Raw genomic sequence first — 21,354 nt, 5'->3', positions numbered from 1 at the left:
AATCATCTGAAGGAAAAATGGTTTGTATGAAATGATATTGATTCGTCCAAAAAATCAGAGGCGGGTAAAAAAGGAATTATTAAAATCGGGTAATCCTTTTCCATCTCTATTTCAATATATAAAATTAAATGAAACTTATATAAGTTGAGATACTCTTTTTTTTTTTGTTACTACAATGATAGGATAATATGATATATTTGATATTGTCATCATCATTATTATCGTATGCACTCTAATTAAATGATATATATATATAAATATATAAAAGGAGAACAAAATATGTTAAGTTTTATAAATGTAATGATCTCCGATGGTGGAATCTTTTTTTTTTTACCCCACCTTTTTTTTTTCTTTCTTTTCAATAAGGTTTTTGGTCTGTTAAACCCATATTAGGGAAACCATTTTTAAACCCGTTTTATATAATTGAGAAAATAATCATGTAGTTAATAATAATAATAATAATAAAAAAGGATATAGAAAAGAGTGAATACAAGAGAGAGAGAGAAAGAAGCGGGTGTAAGTTCATGGAAAGGGGGGTTTATCAATCAACGAATCAGAGAAAAGGAACCCCCGCGTTTATTGCCAGTGCAACAGTGGAAGGTTTTCCCATCCTATTGAAGCGGAGAAAAATAAAGTATGGAATATTTTTTTTTTTTTTTTTTTGCTAAACAGACCTTTTTTTTTTTCTTTCTTTTTTTTTTTTTTCTTCTTTTTCTATATTATTACCCCAGATTTTTTTTTTTTAATAACAATGAATGATATGGATATGGATGATATGCCTTCTATGGAGAAACCTCAAGAACAACCAGTTAAAATACGAAAGAAACCTGGACGTAAACCTAATCCTGCATCACCAGCGTTACGGAAAGCTCAAAATAGGGCAGCTCAACGTGCATTTCGTGAACGAAAAGAACGACATATGCGAGAATTGGAAGTCGCCATCAAGCAAATTAGAGAACAACGAGATAAATTATTCTTAGAAAATGAACAACTTCGAGCTGATGCTGAAATTAATCGATCTGAAAACTGGTATCTCAAGGGTATTGTTTTAACTTTACAATTGGTTTGCTATCAACATAACTTGGCTATTCCTCAACATGGTCCTTTTGTCAATGATCAAGCTCTCTCTGTTATGGCTCAATCTACTCCTGGACCTATTGCTGCTTACCTCAATGTGAATGCCAATAGCAAGATACCTACTCCTACTCAACTATCTGGTTATCAACACTCTATTAAGCAACGTGATCGTTATTTATCTGTGGGTTCCATTGTCGTCACAAAGGATGATGTCTGTCAACAACAATTTTCTTCTATACATACCTCTCCTCCTCCTCCTCCTCAACAACAACAACAACAACAATCTCAAATTGGTTTCACTTCTCATCCATTATCACCTGACTCTTGTCAAGATATCAATGTTCATCCATCCACTTCTGAAAAGGACGAAGATGAAGATATTACCATGCCAGATTTATCACCAGTAGAACAACCTCTCATGGATTCTATGTCAACTGCCTCTATACCACGTGGTCTTCAGAATGAACCGATCACTTCCAATCTCGCTGCTATTCAAACTCTTCGGTTACGTTTACGACTACAATCTGCATGTGCCCGTATGGATTCTGTTCCTTTTAGCATTCAACCATCTATTCTTCAGGTAAGTTTTGTATGCAATTTATCGGTTTATTTATTTATTTATTTTTTTATTAGTTGACTATTCCACATGATCCAAGAATTGATCTTATTCCTACTCCACATATGCGTGACCGCATGATCCTCTTTCGTGAACAATTTGATTTGGATGATTGCTTCAAGTGTTTATTAAGTGGGTCTGTCTTTCATGGTGGTGATCCTGCTATTGCTGCTAATTGGCAGTAAGTATATATATATATATATATATTTTGAGAAAACCGATGACTGAATAGTTTTTTCTCCTTTTTTAGACTACCCAAGGTGTTTTTTGAAAAATACTGGTTTTTGACTATTGATTATACATTACGCCGTACTACTAATAGATGGAGACGTTTACAAGGATTGAATGATTTGGAATCTGATTTGGAAAAACAAGATACGATAGATAAAAAAGACAACAAACAAGAAGACAAAACATCATCAATGAATAGTATGGATACAGCCGCTTTAGCTGGTATTCCTCCATTGGAAAATCAACAATCATTAAATTTCACTGGTTTATCATCATCCATAGAACCTAGTTTTGGTCTTGCTGATTTATCATCCTATCTTGGAGTGGAATTCAGTAAATTGGAGCAGATACGGCAACAAGAACAAAGGAATTCTCAAGATAATAATAGTCAGCCTTCTTCTTTAGACATACCCACTTCACCATTACAACATCCATTATCACAACTCAACGAAGACGACTCTTTCGAACCTGTCAGATTGACCAATGGATACTTATTACCCCAAAAACCCAAAAGCCCTGTTGTCAATCCAACCATGACTCATCACCCTGGATCAGTCTCATCAACAGCATTACAACAAGATCAACAAGAGCCATGGGATAATTTATTAAATCAACCTGGTTACGGTAAATAAAAAAAAAAAAAAAGATCAAAGAAAAAAAAATTCCAAAAAGGAAATGATGGACTTAAAGTTTTTTTTTTTTTTTTTTTTTTTTTGTAGATTTGCTGGTCAATAGTTTCCTACATACTGATCCTCAATCATAGTATACAATTTTCCTTATTCTTCCGATGTCCATCATTCTCAACATACTCACGACTTTTTTTGTTATCTATCATCTTTATTGTCACACTTTTTTGTATAGCTTTACTTCACCTAATTTTTTTTCCCATGTTTCACAATAAACTTTTTTTTACAAAAAAAAAAAAAAATAGTTGTCTACCATTTCAAAAAAAAATCCAAAAAAAAAAAAGAAAATGATAAAAAAAAAAAAAAGGAATCTTTATTGTCAATGAATAAATAAATTATCTATTGTTCTTTTTTTTCCATTTTGTTGTGTTGATCTTGAATAGCCATTGCATAGACACGAATATAATCATAGACAGGACCAGCCAAAGGATGATGATGAATGGAAGAAGGAGGTCTTGTCCAACCCAAAGCCAGAGCTTGCTTGATCAGTCGTAAAAGAAACAATTCACGGGCCGAGCGATGATGAACAAAATAACGATAATCATGGGCAGCCTGGGCAATAGCGGTTTCCAATGAATGATCCTTATTATCCAATTGATAGAGATAGGCATTGTAATTGTCTAGACTTCGATCCACCAAGAATTCTTTCAAACCACCCACACCTGTCGATAACACGGGAGCGCCAAACATCATGCCTTCCGCCGCCACCAGGCCAAAACTTTCAGTGACACTGGGTACAAACACAAGATCGGCCGCCGCACGTACATACATCAACCATCGTTTCTGTTCCTGAGCCGTCGTCATCACGTACACATGATCCGGGTAATCCTCTTGCCATTGTTTCACTTGGGCCAAGGGGTAGTTGTTGGGTTGACCAATTATCACAAGCACCATGTCATGTTCAATAAAAGACGCAATCGCACGTTCAAAACTAGCTAATCCTTTGTTGTATTGGAATCGACCGACAAACAGTACCAGTTGTTTATCCTTGTGTGCTAATACCTTTTTTCGAACTAACCAACGTTTCGCACGATCCTTATGAATTGAGATATAATCTGTAGAATGATTCGACAGAGTAAAAGATGACTTGTGAGATACCAGTTGTTGCCATGCAAAAGAAGGATACGCTAATTTGGATTTCGTTAATCGTTTGCTGTGGAAAGGATGTGCATGTCGATAATCCACTCCGTTACTGATCCCAAAGAATCGACCTTGATCTGCCTTTTGCAAAATGGCTTCCATCACCAATTCCTTCAAATAAAAATCCATTTGTCCTTCCACCATTTCCATCGCCATTGTTTGACTGACAAAGGTGACTACATTGGCTAATTCGATTGCTAAACTTGACATAAACATCTTGTTGCCATGAATGATAGTTGTTGTCTGTGGTGGTGTAGGATCGAATTTATGTACATTGGCTATAGTATTGGTATATTGTAATTCATCCAGATAATCATGCATTGTATACACCACTGAAGGTCGAGGGAGAGCAGCATTCCAAAGGGTTGGGTCTTGAAGATAATGAGCAAGATAAGCATTGGTCGCACCATGAATATGAACCACATCCACACCAGCAGGAGATACCAGATCACTTGTAGGCGCAAATAAAGATTGATCATGACTAGCAGCACTAGCTTGGAAGGAGAGAAACGTTGCAGCCGCCTTTAAAAAATATTGATCTTTCCATTCTTGAGGTAAACCTTTGGGAGAACTATAGATGCCAACCGGATTACGTGCACGGAAAGCCATACTAAATGGAGAGCGATTACCAGGGCCAATTAAATAAACAGTCAATTGTTCATGTTTCAAAGAAGGTCGTTGCATATCAGCAGGAAGTGTTTGGTTGTTGCCACGATCGTCTATATACCATGTTGTTTGATTGACAGCTGGTGGAGGTGGGATTGAAGTATATTTCCATTTGGTGACACGAAATTCTAGTGGAACCCAAGGTGATTCGTTTTTAGTTGATGTAGTTGCTGTTGACAATGAAGACGAATGTAATGAAGATGCTTGATTGGTATCCAAAGTGCTATAAGTATTATGTTTATCTTGAATATACATGACTAGATCGGTGACTCGATGAAGCTCATCGCCTTTTTGTTTGTGTTTCAAATAAGAGTAATAAGGTAAAACAATATTGACATCAAGTTGTCCAGTACGTTGTTGTTCAGTAGTGAGTGCAGTTAATACCATTCCCATCCCACCCATAGTTGCAGGTCCAAATTCTTTTGTAATATGATATACACTGGTACTATTTCTCCAAAAAGATGGATAAGTTGTTTGATCCAATGGTTGATATTTGATCTTTGGGTATTGTCGTAATTCTACCCAAAAATAGTCAAGTTAGTTTTTTTATTATGCAGGAATAATTATCATACTTCTTTTTTTTTTTTTTAATACCTATTCGAATAGGAGAGGATTTGAAATGTAAAAAAATATAACCAACCAAGATGAGAATAAGTTCTATCAAACCAATTAATACAATAATAAGAAATAAGATATGCCACCAGCGCCAGCGCTTGTCATATTGAATAAAAAGGTGAGGTGATTCTTTTGAATGAGACGTTGTAGGTGTGTTGTAGAGACGTCTTTGTGAAACATTGCCTTCCATTCAAAAGTATATGTATCAACAGTAAATAAGAAATGTAAGAAGAAAGTATTGTCGTTCCTTCTAATTTGGTTGTAACGTTAAAAAGTAAAGTTAAGAAAGAAGAAAAGAAAAATAAAAAAAAAAAGTTAAAATAAGAAAAGTGCACCAGGTACTGGGATTGAAAACTTTTTTTTTGTTTTCTCCTCTCTCATTTGTCTTGTTGTATTCCTCCCCCCCCCCTTCTTTTTTTTTTTTTTTTTTTGGAAGTTCTTTATACTAAAGTATCAAAAATATGGCACTTCCTAGATTACATCGAGCAGCCTTTACTCCCGATGAAATTGAATTTATTGCTGGAAACGAACTTATTAGTATTGTACCTCTTTATAAGATGCCTGCTTTGAAAATGATTCAGGTATATTATTATTCCTTTTATTATTATTATTATTTAACTTTTATATATAGGCTACTTATGGTCCTTTTCGTCCTCCTTTACCTACTAAAGTACCATTATGGCTTGCTCTTAGTATGAAACAAAATCAAAAGTGTAAATTGATCCCTCCCACTTGGCTCACTATAGGTAAAAATATAATATTTATACGACTTTATATTCATTTTTTTTTTTTTTTTTTTTATGATAGAACACCTCAAAGAACGTTTGGAACAAGAAGAAACAAAGGATGAATTTTGTTCTTTACCTTTTAACTATATGGAGATTTCACACATGTTATTGGAAAGGTTAGAATAATATTTGTTTATTAAGATTGTGGGTTTAACTATTTCTTTTTATATTTAGTGCTTCAGACGATATTCCTAATGCAGAACAAGTACGAAAATTACTCAAAGATTTACGAGAAACGCGTCAATCAAAAGCTCGTGTTGGTTTAGAAGCTCTAGATGATCGATGGCTAGGGGTAAATTTGTTTATATACACATATATATATATTGTTAGAAAAACTAATCATTATTTTCTGTTTTTTTTTTTTTATAGATGCACAACTTGTCATTTATGGAAATCAATGAAATTCGACCTTTCTTCTCTCGTGCCTTTGATGAAATGCGTAAATTGGATTTCAAAGCTGATACCTAGAATAGATTTATCTATCAATCATTCTTCTCATCATATATTTGTGTATACATTCTTATTCTTGTAGATAGTTTTTCTTATTCATCCAACATAACCCCCCCCCCCCCCATTTTATAAAAAAGTAATCAAAAGCATCTTCTAAATAAAGTACCATTGACACTCAGTGTAACATTTGTTGTTTCTTGATTTTCTGTATTAATAAATGTTTTCTTTATTGAAAATAGATAACAAATATATTGTTTACGTAAGACTATGATGTAACTAATTGAATAGAATATCAATCAATAACAAAACGTGGTAACACATGGAAGGGTTGAATGGGTTGACTGGCCTCTAAATCCAAAGCATAAAGTAAGCAATTCTTGCTTTCAAGTTGTCTATCAGTTTGTTGATAAACTTGACCAAGTAAATACCTTTAGATTGAAAAAAAAAAAAAGTTGGGATCAATTTGACAAAGCCATTTTTTATTTTTATTAAAAGACTTCTTACCATGCTTCTGCTGAATGCCAACCAACACTTTTTGTAAGAGAAATCAGGATACCTTCTGCCAAACAAGTCTGTTGTTGTTCCATATATAATTTCGCCAATCCAATTTGACAGTCCATATGAGAGGAATCAATAGATACCCCTTTTTCAAAATAGTATCTTGCCATAGTTGTTTGAAATCGTTCTTTGATATCATCAGGCTCACCGTCATCATCATCATCATCCTTATGATGATCAATAATACTGTCTTGTTTCATCCTGCTAATTTGACCCAAGAGACTCCATACATCTGGATGACCTGGACAGACTTGTTCCGCTTCAGAAATAGCTTTGGATGCCTCTTCCCATTGACCTTGAGCTACAAACCATTCCGCAGACACAAGCCAAAGTTCACATAAAACTAGATGATGTCGTTGATGTCGAAGATAAGCACGTGTCGACATGACATGATGTTGTTGAGGAATAAAAAGCGAGGGTATCATTGGAGGTGGTGAATGGTTGGTATTGATGGAATCATGAATCGATGGTGTTGCTAATCCTCCTGCTCCAGTATTACTTTGCATTGAATAACTTGAATTGTAACGAATGGCTCTTTCTAATATATATATATATATATATCATGATCAGTATGTTTCTATAATGTTTTTTCTTTCTATATACACATAACAAGACTTTTTTTTTTTTTTTTTTTTTTTTTTTTTTTTTTTTTTTTTTTTTTTTTTTTTTACCTGATCCAGATTGTTTGCTGAGGGAATCGTTGCTGATACTATCTTTTATGACTGAAAATCCGTCACCACTTTGAGATTGACTGGGTATACGACGACTGGTACTCCGAGAGGGAAAGAGATGAAGACCATGCCAATGTGAATGACCACTAGTAGTAGTAGTGGCAGTAGTAGGTACCTTGAGCATTGAATTGGACGCATATTTTCGCAAGGATGGACTACGTTGAACCATGTTGAAAGAAATCTTGTCATCTGATTTGTAATGATCATTGTTGGAGACCGTTTTCGTTGACAGAACTGAGACAGTATCCCCATTTGGAGCACCGTTGGGACTGAGAAAATGACTAATCATACTGCTGCTAGCACTGCGTCGTCGAAGAGACTTGTGTGGTTTTGATGTTGTTGTTGATGCTGCTGATGATGAGATCAAAGAAGAAGAAGATGTCGTAGAGGTTGGATAGTTCGGTAAAGAGGACATGGATCGAAGATTGCCAAAGGATCCAGATATTATCAACGGTCGAGGTACCTTATCAGATTGATCGCCAGTAGAAAAAAGTCTTCCACTCCATGGGAGATCATTGTTCCTATCATCAAGTACAGAGAAATCTATATCATCATAATTTGTTCCTTCTGTCACCCATTGTCCATATAGCTTGAATAGTAATGGATGCGTTTCCAAGGCTTGTGTTGGCCCTTCACAAACATTCGTCAACTTGCTGTGTGTCAATTGTAATAAAAGTAGTTGTTCTTCATCATCATAGGTTGTAGCCAATATCGAGGATCGTGTTGATGCCAAAGTATAGATATTCTTTTTTCCAATTTGAATTCCCATTGAAGCAATAGAAAGTGCCTGTGAATACCCTTCTTGTCCAGGACAGGAAAGTGCCAAAGTCAACAAGTGCCATGAGGGAATATGATCTGAATTGAGAGTCAATGATTGCCGGATATATTGAATAGCAGTGCTTATATTTCGCATATCAGCATATTGATGAGCCAGATAATAATAAGTTTCCCATACATCTGGTAAGATCTTGTTTGATTGCTGTAATAGTTCGAGAGCCTTTTCGTGGTATTCAGGTCGTTTCGCACTATTTATGGCTAGAAATAGATAAATTCGTTAGTTCATATATATGCATTTGTAAATGTATAGATCCATTTTGTTTATTACTTTGTGAAGCTAATAATCCATAGGCGACACCTGCTGTACGGTATATATTTGATATTAGTCGGTCATCCTTGATTGTTGCTGGCGATGTCTTGACCAAATCCAATGCCAATTCTGCTAATTCAACCGCATCAACGCCTTTTCCTAAATGCTTGCAAAACATCTTGATAGCCTCGATTAAAACAGACAGTTGGCAAGATACAGACTCAACATTTGTTGGTGGATGATCATTGGTATTTCGTAGAGATAAACGTTTTGCTGTGGTGCTGCTATTGGTAGTTGTTGCTACTGGTCGTTGTGGTATATACCGGCCATGATGATCTTGCATGATTACTTCACCATCTTGTCGAGCATCGAGGCGTTCATGAGAAAGAAGACCAACAAGTTGAAGGTATGACCGTAATACAAGTTGTGCTTCTTCATAGTCACCAATTCGTATCAAAGTCAAGAAGGAATGCCGTAGAAGACCAGGAGAATTGAATGATTTCTCAGAGGCACGGTCTAAAACCTATGTATGATAAAGATATCGATTAGCATGATATCAACTTTTCTTTTCTTTTTTTCTTTTTTTTTTTGTACATACTTCCTTGTAGCCTTTCAAATCGTCAATGGTTTCAATCATCAAATCCACATCTTTCGCCAAATGTTCAATAAAATCCATCAAGAGATCAGATTGTTGTTGTCCTTTGCTAAATGGAACTTGTAGCATACGTTCACAAATGGTATATAATTCAATCATTTCTTCGACAAAGGCATTCCGGTAGTCTTGAACATTTTCATTTTCGTTTGTTGATGGAGATAAACAAATGACATCGTTGCGACAAGGGATATAATTGCCAGATCGGTATTGTTTTGATAAAAGTTTGATCATAGAAAGAGTGATATCTATTCGTCGTTCTGTTCGCCATGATACTGATTGGTAATATGTTGCTCTATGGTATGCACGTAAAAACAAAAGAATATTACTAGAGTCGGTAGTCACACTATGTAAAAAAAAAAAAAAATGGAATGATTTTTATAGAATAGAGTGGTGAATGGAATGTTTCCATATTACCTGTTGTTGCATGATACCAATTTGTTTGCCCGATATAAAGTTTGTTCAGCCCATTCCGCTAGTGTCAATTCTTTAGTAGGTATTCGATCCTCCAACAAATTGGCAACATATTCATAAACTTGTAAAGAAGATTCTATGTCACCTGTCATTTCGAAGGACATGGCTAATTTAAAATAAATAAATAAAAAAGACATCAGTACAATGAACCATTTGGATATAAAGAAATAAAATTAAACTTACCTTTGATAGCAACAGATTGATAATACAATATAAAAGTATAGCCTGAAGATTGAGGAGTTAACAGAGAGATACCATCCAAAAGAGCTAAGACTTGATCATACTCCTGACAAGCAAAAAATAGACGGGCAAGTACTACCTTGGCGGACTATAAAGATTAGATATAAGTTAGCATAAAAGACAAAGCTCTCTCTCTCACACACATACAATGTACCTCTTTGAGTTCATCAGAAGTATTATCAAGGAGTTCAAATACGGATTGTAGTTGATCTTGAAGAGCACTGACTTGTTTCTGTTCCCAAGGTTTTGTTGTTTGACCAAGTCGTACAAGAGTTGCTTCTGCTAAGATCATCTGTTCTAAGGCTGTATATAATATATATATATATATATGATAAGTACAAAAAAGAATAACAATATTCTTTTCGCGTTCTCTCTTTTTTTATTTATTTATTTTTTTTTTTTTTTACCTGTGCCTTCAGGGTTGTATTTAACGTAACGTCGGGCAAGGTCAGGAATAGTATGCCAATGACCTTTACAACGTGCAGAATCTATTTCTTTGGTAATTTGTATGACTTTGTTAGGGCTACTGAATAACATGAAAACATAAATATATGTATAAAGAAGAGAAAAAGAGAAGCCAAAAAAAAAAAAAGAGAGAGAGAGAAAAAAGGAGAGAGAAAAAAAAAAAGACTCTGATATATTTTAGCCATACAGGAAAAAAAAATCGGGGATACAAAATGTGGATCCATTCCCTTTTTCCATTTTGTTTTCTTTTTTTTCCCTTTCTTGTTATTTATTTTCATTTATCTTTGATATACATCAATGTTGACTCGTATTATATTTAAAAGATATATTCATTTCACCTTAAACTGTTTAGAAAGACAACGATCTTTAGATCATTTATCTACCAAAGATCATAAATCGTTTACACTTGAAGCTTTCCCACCTATTCCTCCTCTACAACCTAGTCAACGTATTTGGGCCAATAAAATGTTTGCTAGACCTGCTTCTTTTATCAAAAGTATTTCACAATTTGAACAAGCTCCTGAAACAAACTTACCAGAGGTTAGAATCGTTTTTTTTTTTCATTTTTTTATATCTCCTATTTTTTTTTTTTAACGTACTCCCTTCCTTTTTTTTTTATATATATTATTTTGATAGGTTGCTTTTGTAGGCCGAAGTAATGTTGGGGTAGGACAATCTATTTATGCAAATAATCCATATTCATCAATTTTTTTTTTTTTGTGATCATATAGAAATCAACATTGATCAATCAACTAACAAACAATCACAAACTAGTAAAGACTTCTAGTAAACCCGTAAGTTTATCAGTCCATTAATATAACTATTCTTTTTTATTTATTTATTTATTTATTCGATCTATCTTTATTTTTGTAGGGTCATACTAGATTACTGAATTTTTTCGATCTGGCTGGAAAATTGACATTGGTGGATATGCCTGGTTATGGTTTCAAATCAAAAACTGAATGGGGTGAATTAATCATGAAATATTTAACAAATAGGAAACAGTAAGTTTTGATAATATATGGATTGAACTTGAACTAAATATTTTTTTTTTAAAAAAAAAAAAGATTGAAACGTCTTTTTATACTAGTAGATCCAACAGCAGGTTTGAAGGAAACTGATCGTATATTGATGACTTATCTAGATCAACATGCCTTGACTTATCAAATCATATTGACCAAAAGGGATCGATTATCAAAAGCAGCCTTTGATTCTTCACGACAACAGATTGAAACTGAATTGATCAAGCAAGCTATTTGTTGTTACCCTCATATTCTGTCCACTGGTATGGCAAGAAGAAGCAAGAAGAATCAAGATACAGTTGCCCATGATTTGGCTCAATTGCGATGGTCTATACTCGATGCAGCTGGAATCAAGCAATAACCTATACCATAGTTAATTTTATTTCACACATGTATACACACACATATCTATTCATTCATAACATATATACATACTATCGATGCATTTGTTTAGAATATCCCTCCCTCCTCAATTTGTCACCTATTAGATAGACAGTTAGATTTATATAAATCTCATTTTATGAAAATAAAGATGAAACTTTTCCTTTATAAAATAGATATACTCTTCAATAGACCGATCCATTACAAAATAAATCAAACTGGTACTGAAATATTTAAAGGTAAAAATACAAACTCTTTTATTTTTGGAGATTATATAAAAAAAAAGCTAATACTAAAATCTAACTAACTAGCTAATTTTTTTTTCCTCTTTAATATATACATACAATACAAAGCCATCATATATATAGAGCCGTTCAATCAGGTCTTGGTTTGCAATCATTCACACCTAATGTTCTAATAAATATAGCATCTGGAGCATGTGGTCGTTCTCCTTCATCGAATGTATAACTTCTTGCAATCGCTAGTTGGGTACCATCACAATTGAATGCCACATCAGAGATTTCTTCAGTATATTTTGGAAATTGTCGAATGCGTTTTTGATTCACTCCATCCCATATGCTGACTGTACCATCCGATCCTCCTGAAGCAAACGTACCATGACTAGTATAAAAAAAAATATTAGCGAATGTTCATGATGTTCTTTTGTTATCTTAATGAACTTGCATTGGATGGAAAGATAAAGAATTGACAGGATATACCACTTCAGTATCACCTAACCGTTGTCGATGTAATTTGAAAGCGTATCTCTTGTCACCATTATCATGATCAAAAAAGTCCATAGTAACCCGGCCTTCTATAGATGAGCATGCAAATGCTTTTTGAAAAAAAGAGTAAGTATATTATCCAAACTTTGCTTCCAATCATCAATATTCATTACCTTTTCCATCAGGTGATAAACGAACTGTTTTCAACATGTATTTCAATGCTGTATCCCGAACTTTGCGCGGTTTATCCATTTTACGTATGTCATAGACCAACAATCGATGATGCGGGAAGGCCACTACCAATGTATTCTCTTTCATATCCATACTGTACACTTTTTGAGATAATTTGTATTCGCCTGTCAAATGATGTTTAGAACGTGGATCCCAAGTACAAATAGATTTGTCCCAGGAACCAGAGTACAACATATCTATGTAGAAATTTAAATGAGTTTTCATAATAAAAAAGTGATAGTACAAAAAAAAAAATATATTTTTTTTTTTTTTTTTGCTTTACTTGTATTATTTGACCAGCATAAACTTCTTGCACCCTTTGAATGACTACCTAACTTTTGCTTTTCTTCTTTGACAATATCGATCCTAATCACAATTAAAGAAAAAAAAAAAAGGTATTATGTTAAATCCAAAGAAAGAAAGAGAGAAAGAGAGAAAGAGAGAAAGAGAGAAAGAGACGCGACAATAGAGGAAGATCTATTTTTCAATATTTACCAATTCACTTGACCATCAAGTCCAGCACTAAAGATATTGACGCCACTCCCAAAACAAGCATCCAACATGGGAGTATCATGATCTATCTTTGTATTCATTTGACAGCTTACTGTATCATGTATCCGAATAGTCTAACAATAAATTAAAAAGTATGAATACACTACTCTTTTTTTATTATTATTATTATTATTATTATTATTATTATTTTGACTTACTTTGTCCCAAGATGAAGATAATAAGAGATTTTGTTTAGTAGGATGAAATACAACATTAGTGATACCATCTTCTGGAGGATTTGTCAGATTATAATGTTGTGCTTCTTCAGTAGTCATTTCCAATTAAAAGAAATGAGAAAGGAAATAGAAACGAGACATTTGGCGGACATGAAAATAGGCACACACAAAAAAAAAAAAACCATGCTGTGACTTTCTTCCACCCAATTTGCATGAACGTTTTGGAGATCGGAATCGATGGATTTTATTTTATTAGGGATCATTTGTAAATGCATAAATGGGGACACGATTGCGTAAAGAAGAAGGAAGTAAGGAATCAGGGAATTGAGTAGCAACTACTCTAGTAAAGGGGACATAATCTTCATCACCATCATCAGGAGCATCCTTCTTCTTCTTATTTGTCATACTTTCCATCCATTTCATTCGTACAAGTTCAATCCACTGTAATAAGATCATTCGTTCACTTTGCAATATCATTTCTTGATCAGTATTCCATTTTTGTTCAGTTTGAAGAGCAATCTATAGATAATAAAATTCATTTGTTCATATCATCTTTCCCCCCCTTCAATCTATCCCCCCTTATACATAAAATACAAGTACCTTGGTCTTTTCCATAGTGACTTGAGTATCAAGGGCAGCTTCTTGGAGAGACTTGATTTTATCCTGTTTTATATAAAAAAAAAAAAAAATAGAGTTTTAACAATATCCTAAAAGAGAATGACCCCTCTTCTCTCTCTTTTTTTTTTTTCTTTTCTTTGCTGTGATATCCTCCTCATTACACTTTACCTTCATTTCATCTATGCTTTTTTGGTGATTGATGATGTCCCTTTCCAAAATCGATTTTTGATTCTATTTATGATATATAATAATAATAATAAAAGATCAATATATTTCCCTATTGTATTAACATTTACCAATAGATTAGTATTCCCTATTTCCAATCCACGGACTCGTTGTTGATATTTTTGTAGTCTAAGGTTCAATTGGCGAATATCTTCTTTGTATTCGTGCTCCAGAGTTTGTTTGTGCCGTTCCATTTGTTCCTGTTCATTACGTATATTCTCTTTGACTTGAAGCTTCATTTTGTTTTCACTTATGATATGCTGGGTGATTTGATGTCGTAGTCTTTTCACATCGTCCATGTAGTTTTGTATTTTATTGCGCTGTTGATCAATCAATGCTTCAAGCTGTTGAATTTTTTTTCGTTCTTCCAAGTCAATGTCGATTTTCTGTCGAAGTTGTTGTCGCTTTAGCAAGACTTGATTTCTTTCTTGTCGAAGAAGATCACGAAGGTAAACTGTTTCATTTTGTTCTTTTTCGAGTTGTTCACTGGTGGCACGTAGATTTTCTTCCAATTTTTTCTATTCATGTGTACGTAGACGTACAAAAAAATGTAAATAGACATTTGAACAATCAATACCAATATATATATATATATCTATGTATAACATAGTTTACCGATTACCTTTTCCGATTGAGCCAGTTTTCCCAAACTTTTAGTATTTTGCTACAACCAAGAGAAAAAAAAAAAGAACAAATTAGAAATTTACTAATATTTTCTATCGGTTCTTGCCTCTTTTTCCTGCAATAAATGTTCCAGTCTTTTTATATAAATTTCTTTTTGCTTCCATTCTTCACTAGACAAGGTACGACCATATTTCAATTCTGTTAGTTCTTGTTGGAGGCTATGGTATTTTTCTTGTAATGTCAAATTTTGATATCTACTGCTTGTCAATTCTTTCTCCACATATTTCCGTTCCTTCATTTCTTCATCCAAACGATCCTTCAATTGCTTTTGAGCTTCATATACGGAAAGGAGTAATTTTTCATTGCGTTTATTGATGCTGTTTGCTACAGATAACTTTTCCTACCATCATCCATAAAAAAAAAAATAACGTTGTAAACTTCAAAAAATGTAAATGTTCTTTTTTAATACTTTTTGAGCAATTTGGTGTTCATGATATCGTTCTTCTAGAGCTTGAATTTCAAAAGCATGTCGCTAGGGTTATTGAGAAGATTAACATAAAGTCAACTTTCTTTCTTTTTTTTTGATCATTTTACTTCTTGTTCATCATGCAGTTGCTGTTCATTTATTTGTATAGTAAAATGATTGATTTGATTTTGTGAGGTAAATCCTTGTATAGAAGAAAGGCGCTGGATCAAAGAAAGAGATTGGTCAATGCTTGGAAGATCGGTGGCGTGTGGATGTTTCTGTTAAACATGTGAAATGAGAGATCCTAATATGGTAATGACAACTGGTACCACATTTTTTTTTTTTTTACCTCCAAATCCAAGAACATAATAGCATGATGTCGTCCAACCAAATAATCCCGTAATAAATAGATTAATACACAGTCATTATTAGATCCAACCTTTTCTTTTCTTGTTTCCACTTGATCTAAAAATGACACTAAAAAAAAAAAAATGAGTCGATAATACATCATTATAGCTAATTACCTAAAGAAGTAAAGCTTGAAGAAAGTGGATATAAGGTATTGTTGTAAGGTTGTTGTAAATCAAGGTAGTATAAATAACTAGAGACAGAAACGTGATCAGTGATTTTCATAGCCAGAAGCTTGGGTATGTTGTCATCGGTTGTGAGAATATGAGTTAAATCTAAAGTTGTTGTCCAAGGTTTCATATACCGATCTAATCCATAACTTAGTATTTGTTCATCTATAATAATAATAAAAAGAAAAGATGATTAATTTCAAAGAAAAAAAAAACAAAAAGTTTTATATTTGTCATATACTTGATATTGATTTTTTATTTGATAAAAGGTCAAAACATTGAAAATCTGTAAGACCAATATAACATATTTCCATAATAAGATTGGATTGTCGGTTCACATGTTTCTGATTTTCATGTTTGACGTAAGTATCAAGTAATATTAAGTGTTGTTGTATAATAGATGATGATGATGATATAGTATCCAAACTAATAATGACAATTATAAGTAAATAATAGCAATAATAATAATAATATTTATTTTTTTTAAAAAAAAAGAAGAAAAAGATTTACCTTGATTCCATAAAAAGAAAAGCGGCATTATATCCTTGTAAGACAAATAAAAAAAAAAAGAGTGAGAAATAAAATAATATTGCATAGATTATTATTATTACCTTTTGTAACTAAAGAATGTAAGTGACGTGAATGAGTAATGGCATGACATACATCATGAACAATAGTACAACGAGTAAAAACATATGAATTCACCCATGTTATTTGACGTTCCCCTTTAAAAAAATAAAATAAAATAAAAGAACAAAAAAAAAGTTAAATATATATATAAAAGGTCAGGTTTTTTATTTATAGGGAGAACTTTAATTCTTTTTTTTTTTTTTTACCTTGAAGAATATCTAAAGTCAAAGTATTATTTTTGTGAGTAAAATGATAATTTGATATAGGATGTTCGGATGAATGAAAATGAATAAGAATATCAAATTGACATGGTAAATACATTTATTAATTCAAATGGAGAATGAAAAGAAGAAAAAAAAAACAACACAAATGAGATAAAAAAGAAAGAATAATATATATATATAAAAAAGAAAGGCACCATGGAAGGATTGAATGTCCGAAACTTCTTTGATCATTAAGAAAGAGAATCTCTTTTTTTTTTCAAAAGGGGAGGAAGGAGGAGATTGTTCTAAAAGGGAATAATGACAGGGTGAGATCTTACATTCAAAAGGGAGCTTCACGTGTGGCAATAATATTGTTTTTAGCAAAATGCCCTATTTTGGGCTCCAGTTAGCCTATATTTATTGTATATATATGTATGTGTGTGTGTGTGTTCCAAAAAAACTCAACTTTTTTTTTTTCTTTTTCTTTTTCTTCTTTCTTTTTTTCTTTTTATTTTATATATTTTTATTTTTAGATACACTCCTTTCTACTTTTTTTTCTTCTTTTTGAACCAAAGTGTATACTATTAGTATTTGACTTATTCCATATCTTATTGGTAATAAATCACTTTTTTTTTTTTATTTCATTCAACAAACTAACTTATAAATTTATAGGAAAGAATACTATGATTTCCACTAGATATTCTGAGGATAATAGTATTCATTCTGCTGTGGATTCTTTATCTGATCAATCTCAAGTCAAAACTCCTGCTTCTGCTCGTCCCCGTCAAATTCACAAACCTACTGTTACTTCAAGAAGACAATCTCAACTCCTTTATGCTGAAAAATATGGTCTCAATTCAACAGAATGGAAAACTACTCAATATGAAGACGACGATGACGACGATGACAATCGACCTTTATCTATGCAACCACGATCTTATAGTTATTTTGCCTTAACTAATAATACGAACAGACGTCCTCGATCCATTTTCAATCTCATGGAACATTCAACAACAACAGTACGACCTTCAAACTTTGTCAAACCTGCTCCCGCTAACGTCTCTTCACTTTATACTGTACCCGACGATATGATCTCATTTCAACGACTTTATGATCAATATCAAAAAAAAGTCTATATAGAAGGTTTTGTTTTCAAACGTACCGAATACAACTCTGATGGTTCTTTATGTCAAGACGAATGGTCAAAATTATACGTTGAATTATCTGGTCCTATTCTTTCACTATGGGATGGTCGAAAATTGAATGATCTTAATAACACTTCTGGTACCATCTTGCCTCATTATATCAATGTTATGGATGCAACTGTCAATTTGATGAAGGATACAACTGATATGGTGATACTCAATACAGCCGGACGTAATCAATATCTTATTCGCCCTGAACCCCGTACTTCATCTGCAGCTCAACAATGGGTTACCGCCATCCGATTATCCTGTTTCGAATGTGCAAGACTATTTGAAATATACACACGATCCCTTCTTTTAAGACCTATTTACAAACATGTACGACAACTTTCAACAAAACAACAACAACAACAAAAACGACGTATGGAAGGCTTTGTTCAAGCTCGTCTTACTGGTGATACTGAATGGAAAAAATACTGGGTTGTGGTATGTGATCAACGGGATGAAAAGCGTTTGTTTGGAAAGACGAAATCTGTACCCTGCAAAGGACAACTCTTGTTCTATCAATCCAAAAAATCCAAATATCCTTCCTACACCATGATCAACATTGTTCAAGCATATACTCTTTATCCTGAAACTCCTCAGCTCATTGATATGGCGACTATGTTTAAAGTAGAAGGTACCACCATGACAACAACTGATCTCAAATCTGGCGAACAAGGTACAACTCAACATTCAACTGGTACTTTACTCATGGCATCCAATACCAAAGAACTCGTACAATGGTTGATGGCTGTTTTTGATGTCTTCAAATTATATGGACGCCCAACATGCTTATTAGATGATCCTTGCAATCCTAGTTCCCTCAATTTTGGTGAAACATCAAACACGGATTCTCGACTCTTTTTGGAATCTAGTGATGTCATGCATCTACCTATTCAAAACGTTACCTTACTCGACAGCAAAACTGCATTTATGAAAGTGATGGCTCAAAAAATGTTGAAAACTGCTTCATCATGTCCTACTATGCCTCTCAGTGCCTCCAAACCTCGGGCAAATAGTGCTCCTCTTTTATCCAACATGGCACCTGACCACATCATGAATCAACAACATAAGGTATCCCAATCCAATAGCCTTGCTTCAATACCCCATCGTGCTTCGGTTATGTCCATATCTCAATCTCACCCTATGATTTATGCAAGTGATGACAGTGATGAAGACAATACTGAAGAATCTGATGACGATGATCAAAGTGATGGCGATTCTCTGTTTATTAGCACCTCTACTCCTCAATTCATGGCACTTAATGATAATAGCAATAAGGTATAGAAAAGAAGAAAAAAAAAAGGATGGATGACATATATTTATTGATTCAACTATTTTTTTTTATTATGTTAGGAACTACAATCAGCAACGGAACCAAGTACACCTTCACCAATTACTTCTGTACATCCATCAAAGGAATCCACAAAAATATTATCTGTTGCGGATGATGAGTATCAGAACAAGAATGGCGATAATATGATGGACTTTGCAAAAAATCTTCTTTCAACATTTGGTACCGAACCTATGCCAACAACAACTTCATCCAACAATAGCATGACATCTCTCACTAATATTAATTCACAATCTCTATCACCAGTACATACAGCTTCGCCTTTACCTACAGCCGCGACTAATATCGATGATGTACCAACAAGACCAGTAGTGATTGACAACAAAATACCTATTTCAAAAAGAATGTCAGTGGCACAATTACCAAGTGACGATGAAGATTCTGATAATAACCATGATGATGAAAACGATGGACATGGATATATAGAAGCATTGGGAAAGATGAAGATATCTACATCATCAAGTTCATTCTCATCTTCTGGGCGACCACTCTCTACCACCATGTTATCTTCTTCAACAGCAGCAACAACACCATCCACCACATTCTCCAATCGATCAAGTGCGGCAACCAACAGTGAGGGTAGTAGCAGTAGTAATACAAGCACAAGCGGCAACAGTTTACAGCAACAGTATCAACAACAACTTCATGGAAAAATGAAACGACAATCTGTCGTGCCACCGCAACCTATGAAATCAACATCCACCGCCACATCATTATCAAGACAGCAAAGACGATCATCATCTATGGGTCTTGTGCATAAAATTGATTATATGCAACAGCAACAACAGCAACAACAACAACAGCAGCTTCATGAACAACAATCATTATGGGAAACTGGCTCTTTAATGGGAACTGATCCAAGGATAGCTTCTTATGAATATAAACCTCAACAACAACAACAACAATCATATCGCTCCTCTATGGAAACAGCATCTATGAATGGAAATGTTGGAGGAGGTATTGATCCAAGGATTGCCATGTATCGTCAAGGTGGAAGCATGTATAATGGCGTAGGAAGTAGTGGTGGAAGCATGTATAGTGGTATAGGAGGTAGTGGTGGCAGCATGTACGGTGGTGCAGATGATTACCAAAGAATGATGCCAGGTCAACCTCTTGTGCATATGGAAACCAAACCCTCAGAACCTCGATCTGGCCTAGTTGGCATGATTTCTCAATTAGAGGATGAAAAACGTGAAAAAGAAAAGAATCGTTTCTCTACAACTATGTCAACATCTTCACAACAACAACAATTCCAAGATCAACTTTTATATCAACAACAATTACTTCAACAACAGGTAAAAAAAAAAAAAAATTCAGATAAATATGATTCTTATCTTTTTATATATAGATGATGATGAACAATCCTTATATGATGAATCCAATGATGATGAACACAATGATGATGAATCCCATGATGATGAACACAATGATGATGAATCCAATGATGATGAATCCTATGATGATGCAACCATGGTCCGTCAATGGCAATTATGGCATGATCAACCACAATCAACCATTGAAGGAAGAAGATGATGAAGAGGATGATGATGTACCCTTAGCAAGACCTATGACAGCTAATCAATCAAGAAATCGTAGACAAAGTACAAGTCGTTATTGAAATAGGTTCCTTTATACATTAGATTGATGCCCTCATTCTCTCTTTTTTTTTATTATTATTATTATTATATATTATTATTTTGTTCCATATCTCACTTCTGCACTTTACATTCACTCATAGTTTATTTTCTCAATGACATTCTCTTTCATTCACACTCCTCTCCCCCCCTTGTTTGTTTTCTCCCTACTCATTGCTCCCTTGTTTTCCTGTCTCTTGTTTTTTTTTCATAAATGTTTTTTTTTTTGTTTATTCATTCAAATAAAATCAATTCATTCATATCAAAAAAAA

The 21,354-nt window shown here is 33.7% G+C and overlaps 9 protein-coding genes across 9 annotated transcripts; 5 read left to right on the top strand and 4 right to left on the bottom strand.

The window, feature by feature from the left end:
• Positions 1–682: 682 nt before the first annotated feature.
• BX664DRAFT_334333 (uncharacterized protein) lies at positions 683–2,846 on the top strand. Its single transcript, XM_051545695.1, has 4 exons — positions 683–1,657; positions 1,711–1,874; positions 1,944–2,548; positions 2,644–2,846. The coding sequence occupies exons 1-4, from the start codon at positions 752–754 to the stop codon at positions 2,685–2,687; spliced, it is 1,719 nt and encodes a 572-aa protein (XP_051400810.1). The 5' UTR covers positions 683–751; the 3' UTR covers positions 2,688–2,846.
• A 48-nt stretch (positions 2,847–2,894) lies between these two features.
• Positions 2,895–5,297, bottom strand: BX664DRAFT_359447 (uncharacterized protein). The gene is made up of 2 exons (XM_051548086.1): positions 5,011–5,297; positions 2,895–4,934 (listed from the first exon to the last, which is right to left on the bottom strand). Exons 1-2 carry the CDS (start codon positions 5,219–5,221, stop codon positions 2,950–2,952), a joined length of 2,196 nt encoding a protein of 731 aa, XP_051400809.1. The 5' UTR covers positions 5,222–5,297; the 3' UTR covers positions 2,895–2,949.
• A 154-nt stretch (positions 5,298–5,451) lies between these two features.
• Positions 5,452–6,457, top strand: BX664DRAFT_334330 (DNA replication complex GINS protein PSF2). The gene is made up of 5 exons (XM_051545694.1): positions 5,452–5,612; positions 5,663–5,777; positions 5,839–5,935; positions 5,994–6,111; positions 6,189–6,457. The coding sequence occupies exons 1-5, from the start codon at positions 5,493–5,495 to the stop codon at positions 6,285–6,287; spliced, it is 549 nt and encodes a 182-aa protein (XP_051400808.1). The 5' UTR covers positions 5,452–5,492; the 3' UTR covers positions 6,288–6,457.
• Positions 6,458–6,470: 13 nt separating this feature from the next.
• On the bottom strand, positions 6,471–10,590 carry BX664DRAFT_386363 (uncharacterized protein). The gene is made up of 9 exons (XM_051549320.1): positions 10,419–10,590; positions 10,166–10,314; positions 9,955–10,099; positions 9,715–9,877; positions 9,244–9,643; positions 8,664–9,168; positions 7,499–8,593; positions 6,774–7,365; positions 6,471–6,697 (listed from the first exon to the last, which is right to left on the bottom strand). Exons 1-9 carry the CDS (start codon positions 10,546–10,548, stop codon positions 6,562–6,564), a joined length of 3,315 nt encoding a protein of 1,104 aa, XP_051400807.1. The 5' UTR covers positions 10,549–10,590; the 3' UTR covers positions 6,471–6,561.
• An 86-nt stretch (positions 10,591–10,676) lies between these two features.
• On the top strand, positions 10,677–12,252 carry BX664DRAFT_334327 (GTP-binding protein YsxC). Its single transcript, XM_051545693.1, has 6 exons — positions 10,677–11,016; positions 11,113–11,142; positions 11,208–11,270; positions 11,350–11,480; positions 11,544–12,118; positions 12,233–12,252. Exons 1-5 carry the CDS (start codon positions 10,774–10,776, stop codon positions 11,857–11,859), a joined length of 783 nt encoding a protein of 260 aa, XP_051400806.1. The 5' UTR covers positions 10,677–10,773; the 3' UTR covers positions 11,860–12,118; positions 12,233–12,252.
• A 1-nt stretch (position 12,253) lies between these two features.
• BX664DRAFT_350302 (WD40-repeat-containing domain protein) lies at positions 12,254–13,662 on the bottom strand (the record flags this gene model as incomplete). Its single annotated transcript, XM_051547623.1, has 6 exons — positions 12,254–12,500; positions 12,618–12,714; positions 12,778–13,032; positions 13,119–13,201; positions 13,331–13,461; positions 13,546–13,662. The coding sequence occupies 6 exons, from the start codon at positions 13,660–13,662 to the stop codon at positions 12,254–12,256; spliced, it is 930 nt and encodes a 309-aa protein (XP_051400805.1).
• Positions 13,663–15,506: 1,844 nt separating this feature from the next.
• On the bottom strand, positions 15,507–17,106 carry BX664DRAFT_145709 (uncharacterized protein). Its single transcript, XM_051539875.1, has 7 exons — positions 16,911–17,106; positions 16,686–16,799; positions 16,585–16,618; positions 16,316–16,500; positions 16,021–16,239; positions 15,846–15,973; positions 15,507–15,774 (listed from the first exon to the last, which is right to left on the bottom strand). The coding sequence occupies exons 1-7, from the start codon at positions 17,023–17,025 to the stop codon at positions 15,616–15,618; spliced, it is 954 nt and encodes a 317-aa protein (XP_051400804.1). The 5' UTR covers positions 17,026–17,106; the 3' UTR covers positions 15,507–15,615.
• A 245-nt stretch (positions 17,107–17,351) lies between these two features.
• On the top strand, positions 17,352–21,294 carry BX664DRAFT_386360 (uncharacterized protein). The gene is made up of 4 exons (XM_051549319.1): positions 17,352–17,521; positions 17,580–19,375; positions 19,451–20,743; positions 20,797–21,294. Exons 2-4 carry the CDS (start codon positions 17,591–17,593, stop codon positions 21,064–21,066), a joined length of 3,348 nt encoding a protein of 1,115 aa, XP_051400803.1. The 5' UTR covers positions 17,352–17,521; positions 17,580–17,590; the 3' UTR covers positions 21,067–21,294.
• On the top strand, positions 20,865–21,297 carry BX664DRAFT_334319 (uncharacterized protein; the record flags this gene model as incomplete). The annotated part of the gene is made up of 1 exon (XM_051545692.1): positions 20,865–21,297. The coding sequence occupies exon 1, from the start codon at positions 21,093–21,095 to the stop codon at positions 21,294–21,296; it is 204 nt and encodes a 67-aa protein (XP_051400802.1). The 5' UTR covers positions 20,865–21,092.
• Positions 21,298–21,354: the final 57 nt, after the last annotated feature.

Source organism: Halteromyces radiatus, assembly GCF_025201355.1.
Source record: "Halteromyces radiatus strain CBS 162.75 chromosome Unknown BX664scaffold_4, whole genome shotgun sequence".
NCBI classification, from domain to species: domain Eukaryota; kingdom Fungi; phylum Mucoromycota; class Mucoromycetes; order Mucorales; family Cunninghamellaceae; genus Halteromyces; species Halteromyces radiatus.
Note: the sequence above shows the minus strand (reverse complement) of the source record. Positions and strands in the feature narration are given on the sequence as shown.